Source organism: Gouania willdenowi, chromosome 2 (assembly GCF_900634775.1).
Source record: "Gouania willdenowi chromosome 2, fGouWil2.1, whole genome shotgun sequence".
NCBI lineage: Eukaryota > Metazoa > Chordata > Actinopteri > Blenniiformes > Gobiesocidae > Gouania > Gouania willdenowi.
The window spans coordinates 5,510,708-5,527,197 of NC_041045.1; the positions used below are offsets into that span (position 1 = coordinate 5,510,708).

The 16,490-nt window shown below is 38.2% G+C and overlaps 1 protein-coding gene across 1 annotated transcript in view; it reads right to left on the reverse strand.

Moving 5' to 3' along the window:
• Positions 1–3,003: 3,003 nt before the first annotated feature.
• acvr2ab (activin A receptor type 2Ab) overlaps positions 3,004–16,490 on the reverse strand; it is a 48,105-nt gene continuing 34,618 nt past the window's right edge. The window contains exons 5-11 of the mRNA XM_028464371.1: positions 9,988–10,131; positions 9,768–9,911; positions 8,535–8,680; positions 8,345–8,459; positions 7,663–7,801; positions 7,298–7,428; positions 3,004–6,104 (exon numbers count right to left, since the gene is read on the reverse strand). Coding sequence (XP_028320172.1) covers positions 5,910–6,104; positions 7,298–7,428; positions 7,663–7,801; positions 8,345–8,459; positions 8,535–8,680; positions 9,768–9,911; positions 9,988–10,131 — 1,014 coding nt within the window. The 3' untranslated portion in view covers positions 3,004–5,909. The remainder of the gene's footprint in view (positions 6,105–7,297; positions 7,429–7,662; positions 7,802–8,344; positions 8,460–8,534; positions 8,681–9,767; positions 9,912–9,987; positions 10,132–16,490) is intronic.

Consider the following 16,490-nt stretch of genomic DNA (forward strand, 5'->3'; position numbering starts at 1 on the left):
TACTTGGATTAAGAAATAAGCAAAAGGGGGTTCTTGAGCCAAAAAAAGTTTGAGAACCACTAATCTAGGCAGCACTTCTGCATCAACTTTTCATGTTCTCCCTGTGATTGCATGGGTTCTCTCCAGGTACTCCGGCCTATTGTCAATAATAAAAAAAAAAAAACATGTCTTAGGTTGACTGGAGTTGTAAGAATAATTGAGTGCGTTTTCTACATACAGACTAGACACTGTTTATCTAGTATATGTCTGTCTATTGTTAGTCAATCTAGTGTCTGTCTATACTGAGGCATGAAAAACAGTTTAAAGCCTCTTAGTATATTTATATCTGGAAACAGTGCACAATGTACTCTGACAAAGCTTGAATGGTATAAGGAACGATAACCAGTTCAACTCCAAATTCCCAGTTTTCAATCCATTCTACCATCTATGCAAAAGCACAACTTCAGGTTTGCTTTGGTACCGTAACCAAGCAGGTAATTGTCAAGGAAATGTACATGTTGTTATAAGGGTTCAATTATTTGAGGTGATCCTAAATGTGTGTTCCAGCACTTTATCAAACCATCTAAACTTGAAACCCAGAGCTTCTTGTTGGTGTCGGTGGAGATAGTCAGAGAAACAAGTCATCAACACTCACAATCTAAAAACACATTTATTTACAATACATGGATCACTTCAGCTGATAAAAACCAAGGCTGAGAGTCGCAGCGCTGATCCTTTATGCTGTCCCCCCTCAGTGATGACCCTTTTTCTTGGAGTCTGATTCCGATACGGTTGCTTCTCTGGGAGGTCGGAGCCCAGCAGGGAGCATTTCATACACTTTCCAATTGGAAATCGCAGACCTTATTTCTTTCTGTTTTCACATTATTTTTCCATTAGCATGAGCAGATATTACAAGCAATTAAAAAAAAAAAATTCTATTATTGTTCCATCACAACCCAGAAGACCCCGTGAGCATCCTCACCAGTAGAGAAGGCAAATCCTTGATCAGCGCCACAACTCCAGAACTGTCAGAAATGTGGGGTCAAAATTGCTCGTAGTGTTCTTTTTCTTCTTCTGCTGAAATGTCTGGCCTGGTGACCAGATGTATCTAACAGTCTTAGCGGTGAGGTCACTGGAGTTTCCTCTAAAGGTTTACCAACACGTGGGGAAAAGGAGAAGCTAGAGATGCTGGAATGAAATACCTGCGGTGGATAATTGTAACGTCACATACAAAGTATTGCAAGTATTCTGTAAGAGATTGGGGTATTCTTTTTTTTTTTTTTTTTTTTTTAACAGATTGAAAACATCATGGTTGAGCAGTTTTCTTTCTCCTGCTGATGAACACTTAAGTGCTTTCATTGATGCCTTACAAAGCACACCAATGAGCCTCTTGCTTTTAGCTTAGACGAAGCTCAAGGGACTTCTTGCCAAGGACTTTTTTTACGCAGCAAGGCTGGGCTAGGCTAGGCCCTGCTGTTACAAGAAAAAGTAAAAACTGTGAAGAGTGTAGAAGAAACACTGAAGTTCAACACGCACTCAAAGATTCAGCTCAAGAGTATATAGTTGATACAAGTATTTAAGTTTTCATGTCTGTACAGAGTCTAGGCTGCTTAAAGTAGTGGGGCAACAAGACACACATTTCACTGGGAGTTTATATGCACAGCAATGTCAAGGTGCTGGGCTGGAAAAATGTCTCAATAGACAAAAGTAAAGCCAAAACACTGAGGAAATCCCTTTGGGTACCTAATAATCGAAGAAAATAGACAAGAACAAAAGGTTAAAAGATGGCAGTATCCGTCAAGAGTTAATGTCAAGGCGTGTTTGGTATTTGTTGAGACCTGATGTTTATCACTTACGTTAGGACCTAAGGAGTACATGTCAAGGCTAGAGAGATATTTGTAAAGATTTAAAAGGTAGATGTAAAGGCCCAAATGGAATCAGTCAGGCCTTAAGAAGGGGTACATTCCAAGAGCTAAATTGAACTTGTCAAGGCCAGAGAAGTCCTTGCCAAGACCTAATGGTTAACTGTCAAGGTTTGACTTTCACCCATCATAGCCAAATTGTTTTATGTCAAGACTAAAGGCATAGTTCTTATAATGTGGCCTTTTAAAATCATTAAATAACATTATTTTGTTTAATCATTATGTCAAGGTCTGAGGGGGACCCATCAAAGCCCAAATGGTCTGACTTTAACCTGTCAAGGCCAGAGGGATAATCATCAAGACCCGAGCTAATAGCCATTGAGCATCAACTTTGACCAGTCAAGGCTGCAAAGAAGAATTGATGAGCAGCCATTAGCCTTATTTGTCAAGGCTAGAAGGATCAACATTAGGACTGCCAAGGATTAACAGAGTACTTGACAATACCTAAGGGGTACCTGTCAAGCCTAAAGGGATACTCATTAAGACCTGAGGGGTAACCATCAATGCTTGTTTTGTAAATTTCATGGAGTACCAATCAAGGCTTGATGGGTACCCATAAAAATCCAAGGAATGTCTGTCAAAACCTATTGGGTACTTCCCAAAGCCCCGGCCAAAAATCTTCCAAGGATCCATTATTATATTTGGCTAAATGGCAGCCACGCTGTCTCCAAAAATAGAAATGTTGTGTTTTCTCTAATCAATCCATGAATGTATACGATCATAACATCTTCTGAGGTTTATTTAAAACTTGTCTTGCCGTGTCTTTTTGTCAGTTAAATGTATGAGTGGATTCCCAGATGTGTTGGCTTTACCAGTTTCTACAGGACAGGGCACAATCACACAAAACCAGCTGTAGCCCCCTAAATGTACACCGGGCTGGGCTCGATCCATCAAAGTACACACAATACTGGAATCCAGGAATCTGAAGAACATTCTTTCTCGGTCGTTAGTCCATAGACTGAATAGAAAGACATATGTTACACTTTATATCTTTTCTTTTTGTACTATTTAAAGTATTTCTTGAATTTAAAAAATTAACAACAACCTGTTCACCCACCCACCCACCCCCATTCCAAAAAAAAAACAAAAAAAAAAACACTCATGAATCGTGCCAACATTTACAACTTAATGCCGAGTTGCACTTAAAACTCTGATGCCCTTAAACCTCAGGTCTTGAAATTAAAAAATAAATACAATATATGCAAGGTTGCTGATATAAAAAACCCATAATGCTACACATTATTTGTATCTGTATACTGAAAGTCACTCCTGCAGCTGACCCTACAGAAGTGTAGGGGTAGGTTGCAGCACTGGTTGCATAACTCGCTAAAACTTAGAAAAGCATAGGACTGAATCCCTGAATGGTATTTGTTGGTTTGGGTCGGTTTCCCATGGCAAAGATTAAACTCAAGCAGCCATATCTTCTCTACCTACAGGATTAGAAGGGTTTCTGTTCTCGGTCTGAGACTTGACAACAAATGTAAGCGATAAACTGTTTATTTGTATCAAAGTACCAAAACAAGTTGGGAAAGCTGATTTCTTTAAGGTAGCTCTTGGAGAGAAACCTAGGGTAAAGTTACTGATTGGTCTTTTAAGTCATTTTAGGGACTACCACAGCAGGAAGTTATTTCAAGAACTCAAATTAATTGCCGAAGTATTGGTAGGTTTTAGGTGACAGTGCAGACCTTTTGACCAAATCATTAATTTTTATTGTCAACATCTTCAGATAACGGGAAAATGTACTTTGCATTCATTTATTCATTTTAAGAGGTATGGCCAAGTCCAATGGGAGGTTTTTTTGCACAAATTCAAAAACCTGTTTATTATGTTCTGCTTTCATACTTTTCCTGATTTTCCACCCTGTAGAAATCCCTGCGAGTGAGGTAGGACTTTTTAAGGTTGATAGGGACTTGCACCGATTGTTCTTGAGAGCTTATTGATGACAGCTTCTGAAAGAACGGCTGCCTTAGCATAGCAATAAGCAGCAGCATTACAAAGCAGTACCGATTTAAATATTGAACTTGTGCTACTTGGTAAATAAGATGATGGCTTAGATTTTATTGCAAAAAACATCTCAATATTTTCACTCAATGATCAGATCTAGGAGGCCTGAGCTGTAAAAATCAAACAACTGTGCAGAACATACTAGGTTTCAGTTGCTGCAACCTTTTGTTTAGTGTAGGGATTGACTCAGCTGAAAGCTGCTGGCTTGATTTTAAACTGCGTCCGGTGAAACCGTCCCAAAGCTCGAGAGACTGCCTGTTTGACAGCGCCGGTTATCAACGTTTCTCAGAGGAAAACAAAAATAAAATCGTTGTTGCCGCCTTCACAACGACAGATACATCCGTTTTGCCTGACATCTACAAGAGTAACTAATACGTAGAAATGGCACCAGGATGAAGGTGAGAATGAGTTCTTTGAACTTCGGTTAGCCGTGCGACTGTTTGGTTGGCTCCTGCAAGAGGAACATCAAACTAACCTTAAAGAGTCTGTATCTTTAAACATGTACAAGTGAAGACTGACCAAAGAGTTGTCAAGGGCTAGAAATACCCTTTAGGTCTTCTACCAATCAAGAGTCAACTCGCTAGTCAGATATGGTGGTGGGGCTCATTTGGCTTGAAGGTGAAAACAGCAAATACAAAGATGTATGTATGGTTTAACAAGGACGTAATGATTTCACACCGAGTCTTCGGGGCTAACTGAGAGTTAGTGAAGGATGAAGACACAGCTCAACCCTTAGAAGTTATGACGCAAGACAAGATGCATTGACGAGGTACTTCAGTTCGAGACAGGCGAGGGTGAGGATGGGTTGGGACTCGGGAAGGTGAGTAGCAAATATTCCTGAGGTGAAGAGAGCAGAGGAAACTCTGAGATGCGTGCAATCAAATCAAAAGCAAGCCGGCTCAGCTAAATCTGAGTTATCAACGGAAACTGTACAACTCATCACGGACAAACCACTGAAGTGACACTATCCACTAATATTTCAGTTAGAAAACTTCCTTTAGCAAAATAAAACCCCCTCAAAAAAAATTAAATCCTCTGTACAAGTTTTGATCCCGAATCCTCGAAAGCATCAGAGGTCGGAATCCAGCGCTTTTCCAGAGAGCTTGAGATCCTTTGCGGGAATATCCAGATGTAGTTAAGTTTGTCACTAAGCTGATATTTTGTTAGAAAAACTAAAAAAATAAAAGGAAAAAAAACAAGTTATTCATCAAAAACTAACAGGAAAACCAATAAAGAGAGTTCGCTAACTACGTTTCCCATGAGCGCCATGGCTCACAGCAGCACATTTGGATGCAATGAAACGCCAAAGGGTGGTGAAAGAGGGAAAGGAACTAGTTAAAACGGAGTCCATCTGAACTGAGGTATACCTGGTTGAAGGAGGTTTATGGTTTTCATCATTGTAATGCTTGAGAATGGAGACCCACCCCCCACCCTCCCCTCACCCTTTAAAACAAGCGCCATTACCAAGTCATCTGGGTCCATGTTACACTATGTACAGCAGCATTACACCATGAACATTCAGAAGCCGTTGCTTATTGGCAGAACGATAGTCGTCTTAAAAAACCCAAAAAAAAACCACGCACACCAGAAAACAGCAACTGTGTCAAGAGCCCAGCGCTCTACTTTTTTTTGTTTTTACATTAAAATTCAGCAAGAGTTTTTGTGAAAGATCTTCTGTGGTAGAAAACCGAAGGTGTTTTTTTTTGTGTGAGATTAAATAGGTCCGCTGAGAAAAGTCCTCATCCACCTTTTGTAAATATCCGGAATTGTTTGAAAGGAAAGGGTTCAAATTCTCAGGCACACACATCAAAACAAAACGTACTGATGCGGTGAGGCGAGCGCCGGGTGTTTCCTGAAGCGGCCCGCACTTAAAGGAACAAAAAAAATTCAAAAGAAGAAGAAAAACACGTGAAGGAGAAGAAAAATGAAATAACGGCTAATCCGACCAACCAGGGCCGGGGTGTTCGTCGTCTCTAGACGATGGAGTGTCCGACGACAGGCCGATCATAAGCTCGACTCCTTGGGCGGGAGGTCGACGTTGGTCACCATGGTGACGACGGTGACAATCTCCTCTGGGCCGATGAGCGGCGCTTGGCGCTGCATCTGACCGATTCGCTCCTCCACGCAGCCGGCCGAGAGACGGGCCTCGGCCTCGTGGTCCCAGCAGTCCTCGATGGTCTCGCACAGCATCGTCAAACCCTGAACCACATCAAGACTGTTAGTATTGCACTGTTTGTGTGTTTATATGTTACTAATCTAATCTCGTAAAGTTAAGCTCAAGTTGCCAATATAGGGCCGTATTCTACGGTCCAGGCTCCCGACACGTACCACAACGCGTAAATTGACCAAAAGTCTGTGAATAAAGGCGCAATGGGCCATGTCGTCATTTTTTTAGGCTCACAGAACATTGAGTTTTCTTAACATTTGTTAAATATCATTAAAATCTATGAAAATCATTAAGCGCACTTTTAATTTAAAACGCCTTCATTGAAAACAAGTTGGTTTGATCAGATTATTGCAGTGGTCTTGGCTTCTGTCTGAGTCACAGTTAAAATCTTTCTTTTTTCCCTATGATACTAATAACAGATTGACGTTTGTGTGGAAAGCCTGACTTGATCAACTTCTTACCTTCCTGCAACATCATCTGTCATCAATGTTTCACATCAAACTGTGGCTTTACGTTGTACATAGTATGAAAATAGCTGGACAGAAGTCTGAGGTGTGTCAGAGTTTCATTTTAACGTCCTCCCACTAAGTAAAATATAATGTAACACATTTTGTCCAATCTAGAACTGGTAAATGTGAACATATTGGTAATACTGATGGTCAATACTTTGGTGTGCTTGTGTTACTGTGACAGTAGCTGGGTGTCCATTACACATTTTTGCAAAATAAAAGCAATATTTCTAAATGTCAATAAAGTATAATTGCGCTTTGAACGTGTTTCCATTGAAGGTTGTTTTGGGGAGGAGCCTCGTAACGCCAGTGAAATCTCATCAAAATTCAGGTGTTTCCATCACCAGTTTTTTTTTTTTTACTCTATTTAGATTTTGCGCATTTCCAAGGGTAAAGGAAACGCAGCTAAAGTCAGTTTGAACAGATTCTTTCTGGGAGTCTCTTTTCCAATATTATGAGTGCGTGTTGCGTAAATTCTACATCCAAACTTCTCGTGCAATATAATGTTTCACCTTATCGTGGCGCTCCACTTATTCCAGGTTTAGAAGCGCTTAAAAGGAAAATAACTTAAGCCACCGGGAGTATACGCATAAGGCCAGATTTGACTGGAAACACCCACATTTCACGGCTTTTCTGACACGGCACATGGGAGAATAGAGCCCGTATTGAGCATGATCGCTACCTTGCTATCACATCTAAGGGCTAGTATGTCTCACCGTGTGTTTCTGCCAGCAGTCCCTGAGGCACGGCCGCAGCTTCTTATGAACCACCACCTCCTGCATGTCCTCCAGAGACGGATGCTGACCAATCTCCTCCTCAAAGGGCAGCATGTACTCATCCACGGGCCCTACAAACACACACACACACACACACACACACACACACACACACACACACACACACACACACACACACACACACACACACACACACACACACACACACACACACACACACACACACACACACACACACACACACACACACACACACACACACACACACACACACACACAGAGTCAGTGCCTGAGGTGAACCTGCACATGCGCTGTCGCAGACGGACAGTTGCAGTTGCGCTCACCGTCGGCGGCTGTGCAGCGAGCCGCCAGCTCCCACAGCACCAGGCCGAAGGCGTACATGTCGATGCGCAGAAAGGAGTCGCGCTGGAAGTTGATGGCTCCTTCCAGCACTTCAGGAGCCATGTAGCGTCGCGTTCCCACCTACGGCACGCCACAGGAGGGCAAACAAACACGTTTCAATGAACGGGACACTTGAAACGACTAAGTTGATCTTAAATTGTGCACAGGGACCACACGACTCTAAATCTAACACTCTAAAACCTGACAACTTGATAAAAATGAAATCTTAGTTATCAATATATAAGGCCAGATATAACTTCCTCTAAACATTAAACAAAAGTTCGCTAATAGAGAGGGGAGATACTACCTAAGGGGAACGCTTAATCTGAAGGTACAGTATGCTTGTACTACCCTGAAGAGTCAATATATATATATAGTAGATCAGTGACGTGCCGTCAGGGTAGGGAAAGTAGGCAGTGCCTACCCAAGGGTGAATTGATATTTTGATAATACTGTGTGATGTCAAAATGTACTTAAAGGCTTTTCTGTTCCTTTTGAGTTTTAATTACAGTATCATGACATATCTTGTGTTTTGTAAAAAAAAAAAAAAAAAAGAACTAAACTAAATTTAAATAACATGGCCCCAAATAGACAATATACATTTGTCCCTACTGGTTGCCGTACCTGTCCGTGTGTGTCTCCGGCTGACTTCCCCGCCTCAAACTTGAGTGCGAGGCCGAAGTCGGCTATACAGGCCGTCAGGTTACTCTTCAACAGGACGTTCTTACTCTTTATGTCCCTGAATAGCAAACAGAACCAGGTGAGAAACATGTCATGAACAGGAGACTGATGATCGTTTAAAGGACGGCGTTACCTGTGTGCGATGGAGGGTTTGTGTCCATCTCTGTGTCCGGGAATGTCCTCGTGAAGGTAAGACAAACCTCGAGCCGCCGTCTGAGCGATCAGACACAACTCGTTCCAGGAAACCACGTTAGCCTTCAGGTAGTCGGTCAGAGAGCCCTGAAGAACACACACCCTTTAATGAATGCACCTTTAACTGTTCTGTTCTCACAATGAACCTTTGTAAATGGGTGTGTTATTTTCAAGCTGATAATGAAGATTTATTCCAGACTCACATTGACAGGCCCCTTTGGAATTGGCTCAGCTCATTAATGTGAATTGATTACCCAAACACTGAATTTTTATTTTTTAGCTATAGGAGCATCTCAGGCTTTCTATGCATTTCTTTACAATGCATTTTATTACTTTACTGTTAGAGCGTGCAGTAGTAACACATAGTCATCATTTATTTAAATATAACCTTCCTTGTTAAGCATATTCTGATATTATTATGATTATGCACCGTGTACCCATGCTATCCTTTCTTAATGTTATATTATTATCGTATCTGATCCTACATATATTACCCTATCTTATCTAATCTTATCCTATCCTATCATATCTTAATGAATCCTACCTTGTTTTATCTTAACCTACCTATTCCACCCTATCTAACTAATCTTAGTGTCCTTATTCTATGTTTAATCTTATCTTTTCCTACCTTATCTTACCTTACGCTATATCAATGTTATCCCATATTATCTTATCCAATCCTACCTAATGTTTCTTTTAGCCAACAGTATCTCATCCTATCTTACAGTAACTATTGTAATCTTATTTTACCTTATCTAATCTTATGTTGTCCATGTCTTATTTTATCTTACCTCATCTTATCTCAATGATGAACTGAAAATGTGTGTTTGGTCCTAAAAAAAGCAATTAACTCAAGTGTAACAACCCAGTCAGTCTTTGCCGCCATGTCAGGTTCACCATCTTTGTTCTTACATTTTGTACCGTACATCAGCGTAACACAAGTTCACATCTGAGGCTGCAGTTACACACAGCCACCAGAGGAGGGCAGGCAGCACCAAGGAGTTTAAAACATGTTTAAAATCAGATAGAAACCATTAAATATGTATGTTTCTTGCTTCATTTGCCTATGAATGAATATTTTACATTTTTTGCCATTAGGCGTATTCAAAGCAAAGATCAAACTTGGGTCTTTAAAGAGTGAGTGAAACAATCTTTTGGTGTTTTTTTCTGCTACCTTGTCGTGGTAGGCGGTGATGAGCCACAGCTCCAAGTCCAGGTTGTTGTTTCTCTTCTCCACGCCGATGAAGTGGAGGATGTTCTCGTGCTTCATGCCGCTCACGCTGTATATCTCGTACTCATTCTGCCAGGAGAGCTTGTCCTGCACACAGGGAGGCAGAGGGAACAAATGAGTTTCTTTTATTTTCTCGCAAACACCGAATTAACTCCCGTCTTACCTGAATTGGAAAAATCTTTACAGCCACATATTCGTTGATCATCTGAGCCTTCCACACACAGCCGAAGCGCCCTCTGGCTTTGACCTCGATGAGCTGCAGAGGTTTGTGGCCAAAAAGAGGAGAAGGAGGCGAGGGTCCAGGATCCTGAACACAGCAGGAGGAGGAGAAGGGTTAGTAACTATGAGGTCTATTCAATTAATGCACTTTGCAGTCATGAAACCCTTTTATTTTCAAGCAATAAGGAGGCTTCAGTTTGTAAGAGTGGGTTAATGAGTGCAAAACAGTTTAAAAACAGCAATTTAAGCACAGTTGGAGTGAGGTAAAGAGGTGCTAGTCCCAAAAACCAAAGATAAACATACATTTTATTTTTATTTTTCTTAAAAGGGTAATGCTTTTAAAGGGGAAAACGGTCTGTAAACAACTTGTGTTCTGGAAATATTCATTGAGAAGTAGAAACAGTAAAACCATATGTGTTTGAATGTGTGCTAGCGTCATAGAACTAGCGCTAGCTTAGCGCAACGCTAATTTAAGAGAGGACCACACATCATTAGTACTTTAATTCAGAGGGCTTTTTTTAAAAAGAATAAAATTACCTGAAGCTATGTACATGTTTGAACACTTCATACTTTTCTGGACCACTGACCTAATTAACTCTAATGGATAAATCAGCAAAAATAATAAAAAAATAAAGACATTTTGAATGGAACTAACAGCTGTGATTGTGGAAAAAAAACAAACAAAATATTATTTTAACATAAATAAAATTAACAAATATTCTCAAAATCTATAGCTATAAAACACTGATAGCGTAAATTAAGCACTGCACAAAATAAGATATTATAGAAACCATGATTGATGCAACATATTAAGATAATTGCTAAAAAAACAAAAACTATATTACAATGCATTTTTTAACAGAGAAGGGATTTAATGATTTGCATTATTATTTTTTAGGCTTTAAAATGTAGCATAAATACAATCATTTTGCCCTGTTTTTTCATATTAACAAATAGTACCAACTATGTTTAATTTAAGAATAATACGATAGAAGAAAAATACACTCTAGATAAACTACGCCCTTAGCATTAACCTTTCCTCTGTTTAAAATGTAATAAATAATGCAAAATAATCTGAACAATATCATCAGTTACTAGTTTATTGGTTTTCTGACCAATCAGCTTGATTTTCTGTCTTCCATGTGTTGAATTATAAAAATAAAAGCAGCGTGCAGTGAGGAAGTCCCATTTCCCACAAACGCCAGCACAGACTGGCTGCGTTTGATGAAACCAGATACGCTGCTGTGAAATCCCGACCTCGCTGCAGCAGCACCGACGCTCACAAGCAGAAAAATAATTTCTCCCTCTTCATGTTTTCACTTGAACCGAAGGATGGTGCCAGTTTGAAAAGCCTGAGGCGGCTCTGTCTCTCAGAGCAGAAGAACACGTCTAAGGCTTAGTAACACTTTTGGCATCCGACTGTTTGAAAGGTGCTAAAATCCAAGTCGGCGCCAAGAAGTACAAAGCTGCAAGTATGTGAGAGGGAAATGAGTTCAAGCCTTGGTCACGATGTTGTTCGGAGAGGAAAAAAAAAACATGATTGATTACAAAGCTTAATTAGCTGACTAATGGATAGAGCAGAGACACTAAAAAAAAAAACACATCAGATCACTATAACAGCAGTATAATGACAATCCACAAAGGTGGAAGCATCACATTGTCCAAAATGTGTTGGCATTAACATTGGCCTTCCTAGCAGAAAAAAACACAAACCCTGAAAAGTGGAACCAAATACTTTTGTAATTTGGACGTAAGCAACTGGCGGCACGGGGACCACAGTCGGCCTTCAGTCGAGTTTTTTGCGTCCCCAAAAGTACGCGCATGAAATGAAAAAATTCACAAACAATGACAAAATATACACAAAAACAAACTGTTTGCTTTTTTGCAGCATTAATGCTTGGGTTGCTCATTATTATAACACTGACATGAATGTTGATAAAATGAACTTTACCAACACACAAAAAAAAAACATCCGACCAACCAATAACTTGACTCTATAGAACAGCCACGCCCCTTTACCCTTTGACCCTATCAAGCCAGCGCTTCTAATTGCTAAGAAAACAAAAAAAATATGACACTGACATTTGATGAGTTAAGGGCAAAAACACAATAAATTGGTTTCTTAACTTTTATGTAAAAACATTTCCTTGATTTGTTTTCAAAGTACAAATTCAGGGGGAAAGTCATTGTCTTTGTGGTAATTATTTACATTAAATCTCAATACAATTGCTTCTGAGAAGAGTTGGAAAAACTCCCTATTTGTGCGTCAGGAGTTTCTCTCCGTGAAGACGCCCTTTTGAGTCTCTGAACTCACTGACTTTTACAAATGACTTCTTCGATCCTGAAAAGATTTTGGAAGCAAACAAGTGAGTAGAACAGCTGCCCTCAATCTAATTTTGTGCGACTCCTAAAGTAATTTTACGAAAAGACTTCAAAACACATACAAAATGACCCCAAAAACATATGAAAAGTCAGAAAAATGCACAAAATGACTCAAAAAACACAAAATGTCAACAGATATCCACAAATAATCTCCAAAGACACAAAATTAAAGCAAAATTTTCAAAATTACGACAAATATAATCAAAATGACTCCAAAAACACACAAAATTAGAACAAAATATACAAAACGACAAATTAACAAACGTCTCCAAAGAACACACAGCAAAATATCTCAAATAACAATATACACACAAAATGACAGCAATATATCCAAAATGACAACAAATATACACAAAATTACTATAAAAACACACAAAAATTAGAGCAATATATACAAAATGACAACAAATAGACATAAAATTACTATAAAAACACATAAAATGACAGCAAACTATACAAAATGACAACAAATATACATAAAATTACCATAAAAACACACAAAAATTAGAGCGAAATATACAAAATGACAACAAATAGACATAAAATTACTATAAAAACACATAAAATGACAGCAAAATATACAAAATGACAACAAATCTACACAAAATTACGCCACAAACACAAAATGAGAACAAAATATATATACAAAAATACAAAATATAAAAATACACAAATATTCAAAAATACACAATTCTATTCTAAATGCTGATAATCTTGTGGTCCTTGGGTCAGACTTTCACATATGTGTGGCCCCCGCTGTAATAAAAGTTGGTGGTCTCTGGAAGCAGCACTAGAGCAAAGAGCGCCTGTGTTTACTGACAGGGAGCTGTGAGGCAGACCTGCTGTCTCTGCGTCTCACAGAATTCAGCCAAAGCAGGGGAAAATTACACTCTGCAGCGCTGGTTTTGGGTTTCACACACACACACACATACACACGCACACACACGCCCTCCTCAGGCATTTCTGCACATTCTTCCACTCCGTCTCCTTTTTACGACTGCGTTAAAACTTGTTTTCAGGTAGTTTATAAAAATCCAGATACTTTTACAGCGTATATTTAAACCACAGGCTCTTATATCATCTGCAAAATAAAAAAGGTGAAAAAAAAGAGTAATATATTGCCTTAAATTTCATTTGCATTAGTTTCATCCATGAACTCACTAACTCAAATTTAATCCAACAATCAGTCTTAATGACTAAGTTGTAACTCCTAATAATTTTGCACCTAAATATTTGAAAAGCAATAGTTATGAAGTAAGTTTAACACCTATATGTTTTCTCTTAAATTAGGCTTTTTGCATGAATTTATACAAATCAAAACATTTTTTATTTATTCTATTCATAATGGATTAAAAACACAATTTTAATTATATATAATTTGAAAATTAATGTAATTAATATAAGTTCAGAACAATAATAAAAAAATACAGAAAATATACATAAAATACCATCAAAATCAAAAACTTTTAAAATAAAGATGCATTAAAAAAAAAAAAAAAAAAAAAAAAACTTCTACAGTCAAAAACCATAAATCAGTTTTTCAAATTATTAAAAGCTAATTAAAACAGATGTAATCAGCAGAAGTTTTTATCTTTTCATTAAATAAATGCAAAGGCAAATATTGTCTTTTTGCCTTTGAGAGCATTTATTCTGAAATCATCTCAAACAACTGAACCATCAATCATTCTCTGGTTTTTGGGACTTTAATTCTTCGGAGGTTTGAGTTCATATAAATAGAATTACCACCTAGCTGATGAGGCTTTGAAGCAATTTGAAGTCGATTTTTATGAATATTTTATTTATGTTGTGAGACCAAAAATGCTCCATAGACTTCAATTAAATCCACTTTTTTTTATTCTCCCTTTTGAACCTTTCACTCTGCAGGATTTATGATTTCTATCGTGGTGGATGTTTGGAGCAGAAAGAAAAGCTAATTCAAGCTGAATAAGCAGTTTTTAGCTTCAGGTGACAGAAGGAAGCCATGCTCCACGCTGCAGGTTGTAATTGAAGGGCAATGTCAAACTGGTCTGTCTTGTGTCAAAGATATTTCTTTCATTAAAAGGGAACGACTTCGACTCGCAGAAAAAACAAGAAGTGCTCATGGAAACAGCGTTCCAACGTCCATGGCAGAAAAAGAGGATTTGGGAAATAATTTCATAAAAAGTAGTGTTAAAGTGTAAAAATCACACAACCCCTTCAAAATAATGTACCACTCAAAGCATACTCACGCCATCGAGACACACAAGTGCAGAAATCCTTCGCACGCAGCAATAACTCAGTCCCATGAATTGCAAGCCTAGGATAAAAAAAAAAACGCTACGCTAATTTAGCAAAATTTTGCAATATTTGTGTGAACTTCCAAGTTTCTGATTTATTGGCTCTCATTTTTCAACTAATCTCAAAAAACGTTGGAGAAATTATTGATTTTAATCGTTATAAGCCATAGATGTAAAAAAAAAAAAATTAATTATTGGCCAGGGAAGTTAATATTATTAGTTATTAGCAAAATAAGTTAATATTAAGGCTATCTGCCAAAGAAGTTAATATTGGCGTTATAAACTATAAACTTCATTCTTTCTTTGTGGCCTGACAACAAATGATTCATGGACCGGTACTGATCAGTGAGCTAAAAGATGGAAAAAATGATTGATTGAAGAAATTATTGGTTATCGGCAAAAAGAAAGTTAGAAATGATCAGTTTAAGGCAAAATAAGATTCAATTCATTACAGGTTAAATAAGTTAATTACACATTACTGATTATTAGCTAAATAAGTTCAATGTCAATTAACTTGACTAAAGAAGGTAAAATCTATTGATTATCATCTAAAGAAACTAAAAAGAAGTTAAATATTGTTATTGGCTAAAGAAGTTAAATATCGTTATCGGCTGAAGAAGTTAAATATCGTTATCGGCTAAAAGAAGTTAAATATCGTTATCGGCTAAAGAAGTTAAATATCGTTATCGGCTGAAGAAGTTAAATATCGTTATCGGCTAAAAGAAGTTAAATATCGTTATCGGCTAAAGAAGTTAAATATCGTTATTGGCTGAAGAAGTTAAATATCTTTATCGGCTAAAGAAGTTAAATATCGTTATTGGCTGAAGAAGTTAAATATCGTTATCGGCTAAAAGAAGTTAAATATCGTTATCGGCTAAAGAAGTTAAATATCGTTATCGGCTAAAAGAAGTTAAATATCGTTATCGGCTAAAGAAGTTAAATATCGTTATTGGCTGAAGAAGTTAAATATCTTTATCGGCTAAAGAAGTTAAATATCGTTATTGGCTGAAGAAGTTAAATATCTTTATCGGCTGAAGAAGTTAAATATCGTTATTGGCTGAAGAAGTTAAATATCTTTATCGGCTAAAGAAGTTAAATATCGTTATTGGCTGAAGAAGTTAAATATCTTTATCGGCTAAAGAAGTTAAATATCGTTATTGGCTGAAGAAGTTAAATATCTTTATCGGCTAAAGAAGTTAAATATCGTTATTGGCTGAAGAAGTTAAATATCTTTATCGGCTAAAGAAGTTAAATATCGTTATTGGCTGAAGAAGTTAAATATCTTTATCGGCTAAAGAAGTTCAAAGTTAACGGTTATCAGATGGGGAAGCTAAATATCAAACGCAATCGGCTCAAGAAGCTAAAGGCTATCAGTTAGCGGAACAGTTGTGATAAACTTGGTACATAACGAAGATCGTTTTTTTTTTAATCTCTTTTATATCTTTTGTCAGATGATCGGTGTTTCTGTGTTGACCGCTGGATTCTGACTATCCTCCTAATGATGGTGATGATGATGATGATGTGATTTTAAAACTCTGGCCTCTCTTCTTTCCCCACGTCTGGTAAGTCTTGCCCGTCTTCCGGGCTTGGGGGCTCGGCCTCTGTTGGGAGTCATCGGATCCTCCCGTCCGAAGGCGGGGTTCATTACGCACGGTCAGCAGAGCGCAGGAAGCAGGAAAGTACAATCTGCAGCTCCACCACTGTCTCACATGGCCTAATCCGGTTACACCTTCATCTGTTACAGCAGAGCCGGGCCGAGAATTAACACTAGGACAGAGCCAAACACTAT